The following is a 19,814-nucleotide window of genomic DNA, read 5'->3' as shown; positions in this document are numbered from 1 at the left end:
TGATTCCCCTCCCCGCTGTTTGTAAGTTTCCCTAAATAAATTACGATTGCTCCTACCTTTGTTTGTTGTTTCGTTATCAAACTCGGCTGCGTTGTTACCCCAACACCCCTGTTCCTGCTACAGTATGTATGTATGTATGTATGTATTTATGTTAGGGAGGTCAAACATTCTTCCTGCAATGTAATCACAATAGGCGTCCCACACACAAACATAAAACAAAACTGGCATCTGGGCTCACTTTAACAGGTCATTTAACAAGGAAATGTACAAAATCTGAGTAGACAAAACTACTAAATTGTTTCAAAAGTGCAATGACAGTTTAACGATGTTTCTTTTTTTACTTTAGGAGTCAGAAATGATTGTTAATTTGATTCTGTTTGAGTATTTGGGCCTGGACTTAACGCTTCACCAAAATCAGTGGGGTCATTATAAAAAATCTAACCACACTGAAGGCATTATAACACATTTTATCACTCACAGTGAAATGTTTTAGATGCTAATTGGTTATTTATTCATACGTCCGTAAATGTATGTGTCCTAAAAATGTTACAGCTGCAGGGAATTCTGATTCAGAAGTGAAATGGCACCAAAAAAAGTGGGGCTCACTATCTTATTCAAAATAACCCCAGAAGGGATTGCTGAAATGAAATGTTATTAAAATTGTAGCCCAACCCTGTCTTGACATCATCCTGATTGTTCAATTTCGATTTGTCTAAGTTATACTGGGAAATGTTTTCTGACATGGCTAGACAGCTAAGCCTCAACTGAACAATGATATTCTTGTATTTATATCTTTGCCAACATCTTGTCTACAGTGTGGTATAAAGCCTTTTAGTTTTACAAATGGGTGTTTTTTGTAATTATGGTGAAAAGGAGATGTGCACCACCTTCTGGATTGAGAATCCCCAGCAGCTGGAATAGTATGCCACAGCCAGCTAACCTGCCAGTGTAGCTACATGTATTCTGATGGCTATGTCACTAGTTAAGCTAGTTTGAACAACAATATTTTTATATGTATTGTCTTCACCAATATATTGTCTACAGTGTGGTATAAAGCATTTTATTTTTACAAATGGGGTGTGAGCCTCGTCGATTCAAGTCCCCAACTGCAACAGAATTCTGAAGCCGCTAGGTTTGAAACTGAGACGCTTCGTCACATATAGCGCTTTGAGAGTACATGTTTTATGAAACGATGCATCTGATAACAATATACCCGAGTAAGTGCAGGCACTACATTAGTTTAACTATCTGAATACCACTACATATTGGTTAATGCTGATGAAGAGAAGATAACCCCACCCTAATAATTGCACAGGCAATGATGCGCTTCCCTCCAACAACAGTGATTACATGCCAAAGGAAGTGACTCATTTTTAACATCGTATTAAAGCAAACAAGTTATATTTTGGCAAGTTAGTGATTTATATGCTGTTATTTGATTACACTGTAGCATTTATGACAATATACATGCAAAATAAACTGTCAAAATATGTTTTCTGAAATATCGCCAAAAGAGGTTTGACCTCCCTATTTACGTATGTGTATGCATGTATGCGTGTATGTACAGTATGTATGTGTGTATGCATGTATGTACGCACTGTATGTGTGTATGCATGCATGCATGTGTTTATGTACTGTATGTACTGATTCATTCACTTTTGGCAAACAAATTATCTCCAGAATATACAGTGGTAACTCAAGCAAGCTTTCTTCCAGACTATAAGTGAGAACATATTGTGATTTCAGATTCATCCATATACTGTTTGCATAATGGATTTGATACAAGACAACCATTTTGGTTTTGGAAAATGATCAATTTAAATTTTTCAACTTAAATTTCTTAGACTTTCTGCACTCCCACTAAAACTAAAAGTGAGCATTGTATTGTGCCAGTAAAATGGCTCTTCAAATAAAACGCTCTCCAAAGAGAGGAGGCAGGGAGAGAACAAGTTCAGATGTATTTCAGTAAAGGGATGCTGTCAATGTTTTTGTATGTTAAAACTGTAGTTCTGAAAATCACAAACTGCAAGAAGAAATAATGTCACTTCATAATATTGTTCAAAGGATCTTTATTCACCAGTATTCCTTTTTTTCTTTTTTGCTTTAACACTGTATCAGGAAGCTTGGCGCAATGTACACAGATATATGCGTGCAGTGCAGTGCTTTAAAATGTTGGATGTTTGCCTGATCTTCTTCATTTGGCCTTCAGTTCTCATCTAAGGAATGTGCCAAATCCTCTGTGGAGTGGCTATTTTGTACAAAACGTTGCACAGACAAAAACAAATGTTGGCCATTCACATTAAAGCCAGTGTCACATTCAAGGGTCTTACAATAAATCTTTAACTCGCAACTACGGTGAAAAAAATAAACTGTAGCCATCTTCAAAGTGAATGCACGCGCTCATAGCTGTCATTTGAGATTACATTAGTGCGCCAATGCTGCCACAACATTTGAAACAACATGTCAGCTTTTATTGGCTTATAGGGGCCCCTCTGCAACCACACAATGTGCTCTCACTCTGTTAAGACGGATTCTCCGCCCTGCTCCACTAATCTTTCAGCTGGCAGGTTAACACAAATGAACATCATGAACAAGAAAAAAACCCAAAAACAGACACAGAAGAGTACATCCCAAACGTTTTCAAACTGAGGGCTATTTTTGTACCTTCCCCTCTTGTCCAAAGTTATGTTAAGCGGAGTGGAGTCCTAACTGAGTAATAACACGTTTGTTTAAAATATGTGAATTATAAAGTAAGCACATTCTGTCCCACTCTACTTGTAACAGAAAAGAAATGGTCTCATCACCTTCTCTGAGGAGAAGAAAGACTCAATTTACCACATACTACAGTTCATTCATGGCTACAGCTGTTTTGGCTAGTTTCATTTTTGAAAAGAACCTTGGGTAATGTTAACAGATATGTTAATTTCTATGCATACACAAGGAAGATTAAAACAACACTTTACACTTTACAAGGAAAGCAAGATTATTCTTAAGATTAATCAGAAAACTAGTGCAAGACTTTGACAAAGTTATGGCTGTTGCCATATTTGCCTGTTTTTAACACTGTAACTCAAAATAACACCTACATATCAGTATACCAAAAGAATGTACTGTACATCACATTGAAAAGCACAGGCCAAGTAGGTTTGCAAAGCAAACACAAATATAAAAGTCATATACTGTGTATTACACACCTCTTACTGGTAATGGACCGGCTTTGTTCAGTCAAATGTGGTCAGGAAGAAGGCGCCTTGTTTTGTGAGAGGCCAACTGCCCAGCTTTAAAGGTTGTTGCTGTTAAAATTAACACCTGATAATTGGATCCATATTTGAAACCTGTTCAGTTTCCTGCCTACACAGGAAGTGCAGAATTTGCACTTAGTCTAGGGAAGGTCCTTTAGCCTCGTAGCTCATTTAAACCATACTGAACAGTAGTAAGTGGAATGAAGAAAAATGTAAAATGTGTTTCAGCATGAGGACACAGAAGAATCTAACTGTGCAATGCCAGGTCAAAACTGCAATAGACAGCAGTAAATTATTGCCACATTAAACATGCCTTCGCTATTGTGCTGAGCGAAGAGAAAGAAAGTTTGTAAAAGCTATAAAGATGAACTCATTAGGAGTGCCTACAAAGGGTGCATTACAGCCAGAACTGAGAGTTCAGTATTCGGTGATGGAATACTTTGTCAAAATAATCCTCCTAACCCTGTGTGCAAGTCTGACAGGCAGAGTAAATTCATTACCTTGTTATTCCAGAGTGCTTTAAAACGGGCCCAATCTGGCCTATGGGCAGTGCTCAGAATATCGGCAGGCCTCTGCTCTCATACTCAAGCCTGGAACTCTTCAGCTTTTTGTACCTTGGCGAAAAATATGTTGAGGCCTTGAGCTGGACGGAGACAAGTGTCGTAAATTATAAAAATGAGTTAAGGGCTTGCTCCCGAAAATGTTGAAATAGGTGTTTCATGGCCTTCAGATGAACCTTAAACTGTAAAATTTATTTGTAAAGGTATCTGTCCCACAGGAACTGTTATACCAACAAGGGCTGCTGAATCAGACAGTATGAGGAGGCTGTGGGTCGGGGTCGGGGTCGGGGTCCCCCCCCCCCCGGTTAGGAGACTGCGTTTGAGAGGCCGCGAGGCCACTGAGCCGTGGACGCTTCCTTGTGGGGGGCGACGTCCCTCTCCAGCAGGGTGCCGTCGCTCTGTCCCCGCAGGGCCAGGTAACGCAGGGCAACCGCCTGCCAATCAGTCACCTGCTCCACACGCACCTGTCCGCTCTGCCTGGGGGACCTGAAGCCACCTGCGGGGTAGGGTTGCCAGATTTAGAATTAACAATAAATGGACACCATACACACACGCATAGGCGAAACAGGGCAGATTGAAGCTTGCTCATATAGTGAGGTCAGAACCAGTCATGGACTGGGGGGGACATAGAGGAAACAGTGGAGACGGAAGATTCATTACAAACTAGCATTCAAATTTCAATCAATTATTCAGACCGGACATCTATATTGTACGGCCAGGACCACAAACCACTTGACTTGTAAACATACTTTGAAAATCAGACATTCCGGTCCAAATCTGGGTATCTGGAAACCCTAGCTGTGGGACCTAAACCAAACAGGCCCAAAATCAGCACAACTCAAACAGGTGGCCTCATACGTTTGTTGACACGTTGTTGACTGTAACAAACATGTAGTGACATCTTTTATGCAATGTGACGCTCTGAAGCAGGAAATTCTACCTCCCCAAAGGGCTGTGGCCAATGAGAGGATGTCACTGCGGTGTGGAGTAGCGAGCTGGATCGCCAAGTCCATCAAGAAAGCTGGCTGACTTCTTCAAACCCCAGTTTGACACAGTATATTAAATCAAATCTGCAGTGTGATCTAGGCCACGCTAATGAAACTATTTTTGCATTAGAACTAATTTGGAGAGGAAGGTGAAGTTAAGAGGCGGCTGCACGTGCCTTCTGGGAGAATCTGAGTCCTCTTGTTGCCTCTCATCCAGCCCACAGACGTGTGCGCCAGCACGTCCAGAGAGCGAGTGTCCGAGAGCCCGTCCACCTCCTCCTCCTCGGACATCAGGTCCCTGGCCTCGGAGGAGCAGACCTTTCCTGTGGACCACAGAGAGTCACACCCACAGTGAGCAGGGATCTCCTATGGACCACAGTGAGTCACACCCACAGTGAGCAGGGACCTCCTATGGACCACAGTGAGTCAGAACCACATTCCAGCAGGTTCTATCTCCTATGGACCACAGTGGGTCACACCCACAGTGAGCAGGGACCTCCTGTGGACCACAGAGAGTCACACCCACAGTGAGCAGGGATCTCCTATGGACCACAGTGGGTCACACCCACAGTGAGCAGGGACCTCCTATGGACCACAGAGAGTCACACCCACAGTGAGCAGGGACCTCCTATGGACCACAGTGAGTCAGAACCACATGCCAGCAGGTCCTATCTTCTATGGACCACAGTGAGTCAGAACCACATTCCAGCAGGTTCTATCTTCTATGGACCACAGTGAGTCACACCCACATGCCAGCAGGTCCTATCTCCTATGGACCACAGTGAGTCAGAACCACATGCCAGCAGGTCCTATCTCCTATGGACCACAGTGAGTCAGAACCACATGCCAGCAGGTCCTATCTCCTATGGACCACAGTGAGTCAGAACTACATGCCAGCAGGTCCTATCTCCTATGGACCACAGTGAGTCAGAACCACATGCCAGCAGGTCCTATCTCCTATGGACCTCACTCCCGGTTCTGTCCACACCATTCCACTGATCCAGGGTCAGACTTACCCACCCTCAAACCAGATGTGTGAAATGTGGACCTGACACTGGGATCAAAGTTTGTGATTCGATGTGTCAATATGTGTCAAGTTATCTTATTTAAACAAGGATTGTATAAGCACCTATCAACAGTACTAATCTAGATGGAGAATTTTGAGGAGGTTCAGTAAAGTTTTCCACAGATCTTAAAGGGAATTGCACTTTATAACACTTCTGCTTCTCATGACTGGTATTGTCCTTCTAATAAATATGTCGCCCTTCATTTTTCGATTAGTTATTTCATTTTAAATGTCTAATGTTAGAAACAAAGACATATTTTTTTTTTAGTGCAAGTCCACATAGTAGTACGGTTTTGTTTCGTGACAAATCGAGAAGAAGCGAAGCAAAACATTCCGTTAACTTAGCGTTGAAATCGAACAAACTAACGTCTGCTAGCTTTTGTTTGATGCGATATCGGTGTAATAATGAGGTGCATTGTACCCGGTTGTTATAATGCCCCCGTTAAACTTGACTTGAAAGCACATTTTCATAGTTTTCACCGAGAGGCAACTTTGTGCCAGACATGGCTGGATGTAATCAGACACCCGAACATAACAGCCAAAGAAGTTCGCAAACGAGGACTAAGGGTATGCAGCGACCACATTGAAGGCACCGACTACCAAGGTGACTGTCTGAAGCCTGGAGCTGTACCCACCATTTTTCCATCATTGATCGAACCGCTCGAGGTAGGTATTATGCGGGCTGGCTAACGCTATTGCGTCTGTCTGTGATACATAGGATGTCTACTACCAGTTGCCGTTTGTCCTGGGAATAGCCTGTGGTTCCTCAATCTCGGCCCGCTCCTGACTCGCTCTTGCACGATCAGCCTGAAAATTAACCAGCTCTTCTGTGTATTCTGGCTCGAATTGATAGGGCACAACAATCCCATGATCAAAAACAAAATCTCTTTTGTCCTCAGACATTTTCGGTTTCACTAGCTAGTAGTCATACAACACTGTTTCTATGACCAACCTAATGTTATTGTCTGCAGGTATGCCCACATCAGAAGTCACGCAATGATATGCATTCCTCGAGTTCGACACTAAACTGCCTGGGTCTACTTCCTGCATTTGTTAAGGAAAACAACAAAACAGCGTAAAATATTAACAAAATGAAATAGCTAATCGAAAAATGAAGGTCGACACATTCATTAGAAGGACAATATCAGTCATGAGAAGCAGAAGTGTTATAAAGTGCAATTCCACTTTAGGTTTGTGATTTGAGATCAGCACTTTTTACACAGAATGGGCGTGCATTTTGGTCACTGCTAAACAGTTGCAAATGGTTGCTAATTTGCAATGAGTAAAAGACAGTAAAAGACAGAGAATTTTCATGGACCCTACTTAAAAAGTTATTGGCTTTCATCTTTCTGTAAACTGTAAAATGAGAAATCATCAAATTGATGATATCTGACATTCAGACATTTGAGTGTCTGATATCTTATTCAGCATTAGCTATACCTGCTGTTTTCACAGCCCATAATAGTGTCATATGACAGCAGAATAGTCAACGAACAAGGCAGAAGCCATTTAACAAATATGAACCAATGAGAATTCACCTCCGTGTTTGCAGAGCATCTTGATGTAGAAGAAGAGGTGGGTGAAGAGGTTGAAAGGGGACGGGGTGCCGGACTTGCGGTTCATGTCCCGGATGAGCACGGCCCTGCCGAACTTCCACTCGGTGTCGGACTGCGCCTGGATGCGCTGGTAGGTGTCGCTCATCATGGCGATGAGCAGGTTGACCAGCACGATCACCGTCACCACCAGGTAGATCCCGAAGACCACGTGCGTCACCACCCCGGCGAAGGGCGGCGAGCGGCCGAGGGGGGGCATGGAGTCGGGCTCGATCAGGCCGAAGAGCGCGAAGAAGAGCTGGATGGAGATGTCCAGCGGCGTCTGCGTCGCCGTGCCGTTGCCCCCGGTGGACGGGTCGGGCGGGTACACCGGCTGGTACACGGCCGACAGGTTCATGGTGAAGGCCGTGTGGAAGAGGACGAGGATGACGGCGAAGCGGCCCAGGTCCTTCATCAGGTCCCTGATGATGATGGCCCAGGGGCCGAACAGGTGGTGGAAGGTGAGGAACTCTAGCAGCTGCACGAAGCTGAGCGTCATGGCCACCGCCAGGAAGATGTTGCGGGCGAAGAGGCAGTGCAGGTGGTCCGGCGCGGGGAAGGCGAAGGCCAGCAGGTGGCAGAAGAAGCCCACCGCCGAGAAGCCCAGCACCAGCACCCGGATCCAGGCCATCCCCGCCCGCTCCCCGGGCTGGGTCAGCTCCGACACCAGCATCCCCGACAGCCAGGCCAGCAGCAGCCACTCGCTCCAGCCCGGCAGCAGCCGGCCCAGGTACACGGGGTTCACCGGCGGGTACACGATGCTGAGGATGAAGAGGCACAGGAGGAAGATGTGCGACACCAGGTGGCTCATGAACTTGATGATGGGCACGGTGTTGAAGTTGTGGCGCAGGGGCAGGGACACGGCCAGCCAGAGCGGCGGGCACACCAGCAGGCAGAAGAAGAGCAGCGCCATCTTCCAGGACGCCCAGCGCAGGCTGCCGCACCACACCTCGCTCAGGTACTTCTGCACGGCCGGGTGCGCCACCACCGCCTTCTGCTGGCCCTCGATCAGGCAGTCCAGCACGCTGGCGCCGCGGTGGTCCAGCGCCCGCAGGATGGCGGCGGCGCTCTTGCCGCCCGAGGCCACGGTCAGCAGCTCGGCGGCGATGCCCTCGCAGTAGCGCGCGGCGTTCAGCAGGTCCATGGAGCGCTCCTTCTCGCGGAGCGCGGCCAGGCCCAGCGCGCGGGACAGCTTCACCGCCGTGTCCAGCGGGGCGGCCGAGTACAGCACAAACTCCTCGATCGCCGCGTTGCTGTTCAGCTTACCGCACACCATCAGGTCAAAGATGAACTGCTCAGCAAAAACAAACACGCAGGATACTGCAATTATAAACGTCCTGGTATCACTACACATTTTCTGAGTTCTTTAATCATTTTTGGACAATGAAAAGACATGGTTCACCTTAAGCTGTGTCTTGAAATATACTGAAAACAAGACATTTAAAAACCATGATGTTATTATTCCCAATTACATGAGAAAGAATGTTGTTTCAATTATTCAATGATTATACAATTTCCAATTATTCAGTAGATGTAACAGTCCTTAATTTGTCATCTTTTTTATAACAAGTAACCAAAGTTTTTAATTTATCTCTGTTTTCTGAGCATATGAAGGACTGTGCTCATCTGACTCTAACCAAAAGGTGAACTGGGGAAATGTATTATGTAGTATCTAGCTCATTTGTCTGCTTGGAAAGTTTACAAAGGTCAAGAAATGCATAAACTCTTCTCATTAATTCACCTTTTACCAACATGATTTTTGTTTCCCTACCAAAATCAAGCATTTGTTACCCACAGAAACATACATGAACAGTCCAGCTTGGATAACTCCATAGGACAGGAAGCAGGGGAACCTTTCAAAATGAATCTATACCGCCCTCTTGTGTCCAACTTTAACAAAAAGCCATGTGTCGGTTTGTGTCATTCTTGGTGCACAGAATAAAGTATTCAAGTTTTCAGATTAAATACTGAAAAGGAATAAGTAATTGTGAAAGAACTGCATGGACTGGGATTTGTATTGGCATTACCAGAAGTCAATTCAGATTGAAAAATGTTACGTTGATACTCTTAAGGCCTGCTACAGACCTGACGCTTCTCACGCACATTATATAGGGAAGAGAGCGGCTCAGGTGGTCTAAGCTGGCGCTGGAGGGCGGTCTCACCTTCCTGTCCTCCACCAATCGCAGGGTGTTATTGCTTCTCCGCAGCAGGAAGCTGACGGTGCTCTGGTGGTTCTCCTCTGCGGCGTACTGGATGGGCGTCCTGCCATCCCGGCACTCCTGGCACACCGACGCCCCGCTCTCCACCAGGAAGCGCACCATCTCCAGGCAGCCGGACTTGGCCGCGTAGTGCAGGGGAGTCCAGACGCTCTGGAAGGGAGCCTGCAGTGTCATCATGATGGCGCCACTGATGGCGCATGCACACACTGGCATGAGCCCCTCGAGGGGACTTCACCAATAGTGGCCATTCGCTGAGGAACTGAGTGTTCCTCTCACTCAGGTTCTGAGGATGTTCTGCTACTGCCCGTTCAGCAGGACTGTAGGTTTTTCATTCCCAGAAAACATGGCTGATGTTTCCTCACTCATCTTGCCTTGTGTCCTAGCCACACATTCAGCCTTTGTCTCGAGTTTCTGCACAGCATGTCACAGTCTAGCAGCTTTAGGCCCAAGCTTGTAAAGTTAAGATGAATTGCCATTTATGGTCTTCTTACTAAACCGTGAATGTGGACCGCACACTTTTACAGCTGCAAACTGCAATAAAATAAAACCCTGCTATGTCAGTAGCAGGGGGTTTGAGACTGAATAGAACCTTCCAGTCCGGTTGATGTGCGTTTCCTCACCTTGTCGGTGTGGTTGATCTCCGCCCCCTGGCCCAGCAGAACCCTCACCATGGCGATGTGCCCGTTGGCTGCGGCCAGGTGCAGGCAGGTGCGGCCGCACCGGTCCTTCAGGTGCAGCAGGGAGCTGGACCGGCTGAGCAGGAGCCCGACCACGGCCGTGTGCCCGTTCTGCGCTGCCAGGTGGAGAGGGGTGGAGCCCTGGGGAGGAGACGCTGTCAATCAAACAGAGGCCTTCACAGAGTCCGCCTCTTTCAGCCCGCCCTCCCAAAACACTTTGGTATAAACAGCACGCTAAACATGAAACATGGCCCCCTTAAAAACCAGACAATATCCAAGTGGAGGTCTAGTCATAACATACATTTACATTTCTTGGAAATGCTCATGTTAAAGAAGTGGAAAATGAAAAGTATGTGTGTAGGCCCTGAAATAAACAGAGTGGAGTGATGTCAGCGGCCTGCTGTAGAGCGTGAGGAGGGCCACCTGCCTGCACGTCGGTCTCAGCGTCCGCCTGAACGCCGGGCGAGTTCAGCAGCAGCCTCACCAGGCTCTCATGGCCCGACTGCGCAGCCAGGTGCAGAGGAGTGTACCCTGACTGGAGCACAGAGCGCACATATGCACAAGAGCACAGACACACACAGAGCGCACATATGCACAACAGAACAGACACACGTGCGCGCGCACACACACACACACACACACACATTCACACACAGTCTGCACATATGCACAAGAGCGCAGACACTAAACACACACACACACACACACACACAGAGCACACATAATGCACAACAGCCCATACACTAAACACACACACAAACACACACACAGAACACACAGTCTACACATAGGCACAAGAGCGCAGACACTAAACACACACACAGGCGTGTACACACAAACACGCATACACACACAGAGCACACATAATGCACAACAGCCCATACACTAAACACACACACAAACACACACACACAGAGCACACATTCCACACATATGTACAACAGCACAGACACTAAACACACACACACACACAGACACAGCACACATATGCACAACAGCACAGACACTAATCCCACACACACACACACACACACACACACAGCACACATGCAGAAAGACACACACACACACACACACACAGCACACACGCAGAAAGACACACATACATACACACACATATGCAAAAAGACGCGTGCTCCCATACACACACACACACTCATGCGCACACACACACAGGTGTGCACACTCAAACACACACACACAAACTGATGCACCCGCACACACACACACACGTGCGCGCACACAGGTGCCCCACACAAACACGCATACACAAATGCACACGCACACACACACATGCAATCATGCATAAACACACATATTATTCACGTGCCCATACAAATACATCAGCAATTCAACACACCAGCACATCCATGGACAACAACAACAGCAGCAGTGATAACTGAAGGCAGGATGGTAAGGGTAGTGCTGTGGGTAATGTTGGGGGTGGTTCTCTGTGCTGTGAAATTGGGCAAATGTTTCGGGGGGCGGGGGTTGGCACCTCGGGGGGCTGCTGGCGCCCAGGTGCCCCTTCCCAGCCGCTGGCGCTCGGGGCCTCGCTGCGCAGGGTGGCCGGCACCCTGGTGAGCATCTCCCGCACGAAGTCCACCTGCCCAAAACAGGCTGCCACATGGAGCGCAGTCAGGCCTGTCTGTGAGAGGAGGCAGTCAGGCCCAAACACAGAAACACACAGACACATATACACACGCACACAAACACAGATGCACACACACACAGATACACATTCACACACAGACACAGATAAACATTCACACAAACACAGCCGCCCACACAGATACGCACGCACACAAACACAGTATGTCATATGTATGGAAACATAAGATTTATTCTATAAGAAAGATAATAACCAGTTGTATAAAATAACAAAATAATTGCATTCATAATTACATTTTGAAAAATGAGTGAATGAGGAATCTGTGACATTACATGCAACAGCATATCCGTTTGGAAGCTGTGATTTGTACTGGTGGGCTAAGTGAGAGTAACAGTATCACACACCTTGGTGCTGCTGGTTTTGAGGGAGATGCTGCCTTTGAGCACATCCAGGATGTGCGTGTGCCCATTCTTTGCTGCAGAATGGATGGCCGTCATGCCTTCCTGGAGACACAAACACAAAACATACTCTGTCTGTCATGATACTCCCCTATTAATACATAGCAAAGTACTACTAGGACTCTCATTACTCACTGTAGGACTCTGAGAAACACCACAGATATGAAGTTATACTGACAAAACAGAATCATTTACAGCAGTGTACAGCACGTTGTAACTCCTTGCTTAATTCCTAATTAGGTCCATACCTTCCTGCTGTAATGTATTGCGTCGCTGCAGTAGAAACGGCGTCAGAGCGGAACCTGAGCAGCGAGCGTGCGCTCAGCAGTGTGCTGAACCCTGCAGGCCCTGAACCAGTCACTCACCGCGTTCTCCTCGGCGGCCGAAGCGCCCGCCTCCAGCAGCACCTTCACCACCTCCGTGTGCCCTCCAGCGGCTGCCAGGTGCAGCGGGGAGGAGCTGTTCGTCTGGAACAGGAACAGAATAAGAGAATCCTACAATATAATCTGGAGCAGGAACAGAGTAAGAGAATCCTACAATATAATCTGGAGCAGACACAGAGAATCCTACACTGTAATCTGGAGCAGGAACAGAATAAGAGAATCCTACAATATAATCTGGAGCAGGAACAGAGAATCCTACACTGTAATCTGGAGCAGGAAAAGAATAAGAGAATCTTACAATATAATCTGGAGCAGGAACAGAATAAGAGAATCCAACAAGTTAATCTGGAGTAGGCACAGAATTAAGTAATGCTACACTATAATCTGGAGCAGGAACAGCATTAAGCAATCCCACACTATAATCTGGAGCAGGAACAAAATTAAGTAATCCTACATTATAATCAGGAAGAGACTGAAGAGTCTCTCTCTAATGACACAGTGCGTGCCATGTTTGCAGTGGCTGCCAGGTCTGACCTTGTTGTGTGCCGAGATCATGCCCCCCTTGTTGAATTTGAGCAGCTCCTTGATGACGGCCACGCTGCCCTTGGAGGCGGCGATGTGGGTGCAGGTGGCGCCCTCCATGTTGGCCAGGGTTGCCAGCTCCGGGCGGTGCTTCAGGAAGAGCGTCACCACCTCCGAGTGGTCATTCTCTGCCGCCAGGTGGAGAGGGGTCTGTCCGTGCTGCAGGGACAGACATACGGACAGATGGCAGAGACAGACGGCAGGCAGACGCAAACAGGACAGGCACAGACGGAGACACAACAGGCACAGACAGGACAGGACAGGCACAGGTATAGACGCAGACAGGACAGGCACAGACATAGGCAGGACAGGCACAGGCACAGACACAGACAAGACAGGCACAGATACAGACGCAGACAGGACAGGCACAGGTACAGACGCAGACAGGACAGGCACAGACACAGACAGGACAGGACAGGCACAGGCACAGACAGGACAGGCACAGACAGGGGGACAGAGGCGGGTGAGGCAGGTCACATGCCGCAGGTTCCTCAGACCCAACCCACGCAGCGTCCCCCAGGAAACAGCGGCAGGGCGGAGACTCACGATGTCCGCTGCGTTGATGTCGGCCCCCATGTTCAGGAGGCTGCTGCACACCTCCAGCTGTCCACTGGTGGCCGCCAGGTGCAGGGGTGTCTGTTTACTCTGAGGGGAACACAATCCAGCATCTCATTGCTTCTCATCAAGGCTTTACTGCGCACACCACACAACAAACTGACATGCCACAGCTTTTATTAATTGTTTTTTTCTTATGCATTTTTTCCTTTTTTCAGACAGGGGGAAAGCAGAAAATGTTACACATAGAGATGGGACCAAAGTACAGAAAGTGTCATGGTGGAGTAATCAAACCCCTGGTTGCACAGGGGTCTTACGTCGGGGAGGAGGGTCAGCCACCCCATTGACTGTATGTCCATATACAGTGATACAAAAATAAAATGAATTATTTTGATGTGTCAGGAGTTGCATAAATACCTGAAACTTTCGTACATGTAAGTTAAAAGGTATTTTGTAAAAAAAGTTATGTACGTTTAACACTACTGGGTGGCTCATCCTGTTAAGGCAGTGTTGCTAGTGTATGGGCGGGTCCAGTGGTCTGGTGCTGAATCCAGATCGTGCCTGTGCCTAGTGCGCCAGCAGCCCTGCAGCACCAAGCACAATTGGCTCCAGCATCGCTCAGGGATTCAGTCAGCTGGGATAACAGCATCTAACTGCACACCAGCAACCTCTACTGGCCAATCGGCTGCCCACGAGTTTGCTTCTTTAACTGCACAAGAAGTGTCTGAATCTGACACTTATGTATCTGTGCTGCATTGAACTGAACTGTGGTGTGATAGGAACCAATAAGTTGACATCGCATGCTTCAGAGGAGAGCACATGCTACATCCTTCTGAATCAACAATAAACATTGTGTAAAGTACCGCAGCAGAAGCAAGATTGAGCATTTCAAAACTGGAGAGAAAAAAGCCAAAAAATTAAAAAAAAAAAAAATTCTATACAAAATGAATGCAATTACCACAAAACTCTTTGAAGTGAAAGATTTAGAAGGCCTTATTTATAAGGCCATATAAGGATTTACAAGGCCCTATTTTAGATGCTTTATTAAGCAATACATTGACTCTCATTTTCCTGAGATCAAAGCCATGCGCAGTCAATATCAGGCAATAAACATTCAGGCATTTAAAAACTGAACCTAGTCTGTTTACCACAAACGTTTGCTCACGGTGGCAAACGGCTCGGAAAGGTCATTTGCAGAGAACGCATCCGGGCACGGCTTCTGACAGCTATCAAGGCCCGATGTCATTGGACGGCCGGTTCAGCGCGGCACAGCCGTGGCCAATGAAACGGCTGAGACGCGTCTGGCGGCTGGGCGGCATTAGCTACGCTCAGGTGGCGCGGCGCTCCGAGACACTCACCAGGGAGAGGGCGTCGATGCTGGCCATGTGCGCCTCCACCAGCAGCCTCACCAGGCCGGTGGAGCCGTTCTGGGCCCCCAGGTGCAGGGGGGTCATGCCCAGCTTGGTCTTGGCGTTCACGAAGGCCTTGTGGGACAGCAGCACATCGGCGATCTCCTCGTGCCCGTTCTCGGCGGCCAGGTGGAGGGCAGCCTTGCCGTGCTGGATGCAGGAAAGGGAAACACCGGGGGCCGGCCGTGTCACAGCTGCGGAAAGGCCATGACCGCCGCAGTTCTACCCGTTTGAATCAGGTGAGCGCACCCAGAGGTAAAATAACCAACCGTGATAGCTCTCCCAGTTAAAATGGTCAAATGATTGTGGAAATTAAATAGCTGCCATTGTTTTACCTGTTCAAAGCAAGGCCAAATGTGTTCAGAAAAACACAATGGTTGTCATTGTTCTACCCGTATAAGTAAGGCAATATGTTTTCAGAAATACAATAGCTGTAATGGCTCTGTCTGTTCAAACATAAATAGGACCACTGCTGTTCATTACAACAATGGTAAAAAGTGTGCGGATGGTGAAAGAGGTAGCAAAGGACCAGATAGACTCTGACTGTGTACTTTGACATGAACTCTGAGGAACAAATCTTTGCATTCTTTTTTGAACACCTCTTCAAAGTAGCAGTCACAAGCCTAGCTCCCTAAACACCGTGCCACACAGCCGGCCTGTAGGAAGCATGGCAGGAGATCCCCTGAGGAAGGGGGATTCTTCCCGGGGAAGAGAGAACAGGCAGCCTCACCTCGTCGAAAACGTCCACCCTGGCGTGGTTCTGCAGCAGGATCCGGACGACCTCGCTGTGACCCCTCTCCGCTGCCAGCAGCAAGGGCGACCAGCCGTTCTGTCAGTGTGCCCACAAGACCAACCAAACAGCATCAGGCCAGTCAGCATCACCCAGAGAATTCTGAGCATTTCTTTACACTTCCTGATTCCCTGCCTGGTCACGTTTTTTTTTCTGCATTCGGGGCTGTTTCCAGAGTTGTCTGGAATTTCTGCTGGACCACTTCACCTCAGTCGACCGGCGAGAAATAGAGCAAGCTGCACCCTGGGGAGACCACTTTACCAGACTCCTAAACCCCTTCCATCATGCCTTTCAGTCGAGAAGCTGAACCAAGGTTGACCTCACCGTGGTCATTAAACACCCAGTGGCTGTTATTGCACAGGCCCAGGGGTTGCCTCGGGTACATTTCCCTCCAGTTCAGCCAGCTGAAAAAGTCCCTCCCTCTCTGCCTCAGTGTTTGGTGAGTGCCAGGTCCAGTGAGGCCACTCCTCGCCCCCCATCCCCCATAAAACAATGCTTTGAGACCCTTGAAAGTGATGAAACGTGCTGTACTGTAAATGCTGACTGTAATTGAGATTATGGTTGTGACTGTCCCGTGGGGCTGGTGTTTGAGGCCACGCCCCCAGTGCGCGTGCGGTACCTTGGCGTGCTTGTTGACGGCGTGCTGCAGCCGGCCGGGCGGTACGGTGCTCAGCATCTCCTGCAGCAAGTCGGTGTTGCCCACTCTGGTGCAGTAATGCAGGGGCGTCTCCCCAGACTGCGCGGCGACCGGGTCGGGGATGGGGGGAGGGGTGGGTACAGAAAACAACCAAACCAGAGAGTCACTCAGCAAAGCAGTGTCCCCTAAGCAAACCAGAGTGTCCCCTCAGCAAACCAGTGTCCCCTCAGCAATCCAGAGTGTCCCCTCAGCAAACCAGTGTCCCCTCAGCAAACCAGTGTCCCCTAAGCAAACCAGAGTGTCCCTCAGCAAACCAGAGTGTCCCCTAAGCAAACCAGAGTGTCCCCTCAGCTATCCAGAGCGCCCCCTCAGCAAACCAGTGTCCCCTCAGCAATCCAGAGCGCCCCCTCAGCAAACCAGTGTCCCCTCAGCAATCCAGAGTGTCCCCTAAGCAAACCAGTGTCCCCTCAGCAAACTAGAGTCTCACTCAGCAAACCAGAGTGTCCCCTCAGAAAACCAGTGTGTCACCACGTGACAGTTCTGTAACGTTACATAGACCAGGGCCCCGCCCTCGCCCCGCACCTCTTTGGTCGCCGCGGTGATGTCGGCCCCGTATTCCATGAGCATCCTGATGATGCGGACGTCCTCTCCTTCCGAGTGCGTCCCTTCCTTGCTGAGCCCTGCCGCCAGGTGCAGGGACGTCTCCCCCTCCTGCAGCCAGACGAGATCCAAACACCCCCAAAAGGTCTCCATGGAAACACACCACACACAGGCTTAACAGCACAGCGCAAGCCAGAGCCAAACTGCAGTTTAAGGGTTAAGCACTGTTCATATTTTTAATGGCAGGGATAGTGGTTGTTTAAAAGGACGGAAAGGATAAACAAAATGAACAACCCCCAGAGGGCAAGCAGGCTTACTTTCCTGCAAGTTGAATTCTCTAAAACACTGCAGTGGCCCAGTTTCTGGAGGAACTCTCCAGCTGCAGGTGCGAGGGGTGTGCATGTGCTTCAGAGAAATGTTGAGTCAACATACATCCAGCCCATTTATTTTCCACCGCGATCTTGCTTTGTCAGGCATTTCCTATTTGTATATCATGGCTGTCATTGCACTTTAGCACCACAAGGGGGCCCCACGAGTCCTGTGTCTACAGAGAAATTCATTTAAAAGTAAAATTATCATTGAAAAAAGGAACAAGCATATTCCTCGGCTTGGAACAGTTCTCATGGGATACGGGAAAGCTGGCGGTCAGCAACTACACCGAGAATCAAAAGGAATAAACCCACAAAGGATTACACACAATGGCTGAGATTAGCACAGGCAGAAGATTTGAGATACACAGGATAATAGGATAATTCCATTTGTCACAGGGTCAACGTTATTAGAGCCAGGGTAATTAGCCGAGGCACCTTACTTTAATACCACCGAGAATCTTTGGGCCGAACTACAACTGTGGATATCAGGGAACTCGTTGGGAGGTCTTTAGAGAAAACTGCATGTAAGAAAGGAGTGAAACCACCATTACAGTAAAGGGGAGTAGCAGAAATGTATTTATTGATTATAGAAGAAACATAATCAAATTCAGGAAAAGACATTTCTAGTTTACAGCACTAGCCCCGCATCGGTCCGTCAGGCTTAGCTAACCTGGTTCTCCTGACTGACGCAGAGCTCCGCCTCCTTCCGGCACTTCCTGTTGGCCAGGTAAGAGATGATCTCCTGCACGACGTGGGCGTGGCAGTGGCGCACCGCAATGTGCAGAGGGTTCTCGCCTGCCTGCAAACAATGGGGGAGTGGGGGACATGTCTCTCTTAGACAACTGGCTGACAAGGAGAACTGGGAGCTGCAGGAGTGGGCCTATAACCGCGGAACAGCACAGAAACGTGGTCTTTCGTGACGGCTACCTTGGAACGGCAGGTGAGGTCCCCGCCGTCCTCCATCAGAGCTCTCATCATCTGCAGGCTGCCGTGGCGAGCGGCCACATGCATGGCTGTCTCTCCGTTCTGACAAAAAGCAGCGAGAGGTAGAGTATGCACACACACACACACACACACGCATATACATACACACACACACATACACACACACAGGCACACACACACACGTACGTGCGCACACACACACACACGCATATACACACACACACACACACACACACCACACAACACACATGTACACTCACACACACACACACACACACACGCATATACATACACACACACACACACATACACACACGCATGTACGCGCGCGCACACACACACACACATATGCACACACACAGGCACACACACATGCACACACACAGAATAACCAGAAAAAGCAGTGAGAGGTAGAGTACACACGCACACACACACACACGTACAGGCACACACACACACACACACACACACAGGCACACACACACGTACACACACGCACACAGAATAACCAGAATGACTTCACTCATCAAAAGCAAATGAGCCAGGGAGCCATATTTGACAGAACTGCATTTCATTTGGTGAAAATACAGTAAATAGTTCTTTATCAACAGGATTGTATTATCTACTGTCTTGGAATCTTGGACATTAGGTAGCTTTGAAGGTACTGGGCGTGTCTTTGAAGAATGTGGTCAGTTGGGAATATAGTACAGGAAAGGGCTATTCAAGAGGTGACCTGGGAACCAAATGTGGCTCAACATGTGCACAAAAGCATAATTTAAAAAGTCTAAAATTCTGCCTTTGTTTGTATTTTAACAGTATCTGTATATTTTCAGTGTGGAATTAATGTGTTTTACAGTGAAAGCCTGACCTCTTGTTCGGCGTTGACGTCCGCCCCACTCTTCAGAAGCATCTCCGCCACCTTCTCCCCCTCTTTTACCCTGGCGGCGATGTGCAGAGGGGTCTCCAAAGCCTTTGTGCAGGGGCCGGGGAGTCAGCAAATTTAGGACACCACAAAACCAGAAATATAAAACTTCACCGCATTCAACAGACACACCCATTGCGCAGGCAGTTTTTTAACCACTTTAAAAGATGGCAAATAGATTTTTTTTCATTTTGAAGGTCAAATAGTA

General features: G+C 48.0%; 1 protein-coding gene across 1 annotated transcript in view; it reads right to left on the bottom strand.

The window, feature by feature from the left end:
- Positions 1-2,052: 2,052 nt before the first annotated feature.
- Positions 2,053-19,814, bottom strand: part of trpn1 (transient receptor potential cation channel, subfamily N, member 1) — a 30,832-nt gene continuing 13,070 nt past the window's right edge. Inside the window, exons 11-28 of the mRNA XM_064348371.1 lie at positions 19,553-19,654; positions 18,667-18,765; positions 18,410-18,538; positions 17,351-17,479; positions 16,751-16,867; positions 16,072-16,170; positions 15,291-15,491; positions 13,924-14,022; positions 13,330-13,536; positions 12,778-12,879; positions 12,359-12,457; positions 11,841-11,990; positions 10,770-10,877; positions 10,286-10,483; positions 9,609-9,815; positions 7,393-8,737; positions 4,965-5,111; positions 2,053-4,298 (exon numbers count right to left, since the gene is read on the bottom strand). Of these exons, the coding sequence (XP_064204441.1) occupies positions 4,108-4,298; positions 4,965-5,111; positions 7,393-8,737; positions 9,609-9,815; positions 10,286-10,483; positions 10,770-10,877; positions 11,841-11,990; positions 12,359-12,457; positions 12,778-12,879; positions 13,330-13,536; positions 13,924-14,022; positions 15,291-15,491; positions 16,072-16,170; positions 16,751-16,867; positions 17,351-17,479; positions 18,410-18,538; positions 18,667-18,765; positions 19,553-19,654 (3,729 nt within the window). The 3' untranslated portion in view covers positions 2,053-4,107. The remainder of the gene's footprint in view (positions 4,299-4,964; positions 5,112-7,392; positions 8,738-9,608; positions 9,816-10,285; positions 10,484-10,769; positions 10,878-11,840; positions 11,991-12,358; positions 12,458-12,777; positions 12,880-13,329; positions 13,537-13,923; positions 14,023-15,290; positions 15,492-16,071; positions 16,171-16,750; positions 16,868-17,350; positions 17,480-18,409; positions 18,539-18,666; positions 18,766-19,552; positions 19,655-19,814) is intronic.

The sequence above is a fragment of the Anguilla rostrata genome, chromosome 8 (assembly GCF_018555375.3).
Source record: "Anguilla rostrata isolate EN2019 chromosome 8, ASM1855537v3, whole genome shotgun sequence".
NCBI lineage: Eukaryota > Metazoa > Chordata > Actinopteri > Anguilliformes > Anguillidae > Anguilla > Anguilla rostrata.
The sequence above is the reverse complement of the archived record's forward strand: the minus strand, read 5'-3'. Positions and strand labels throughout refer to the sequence as shown.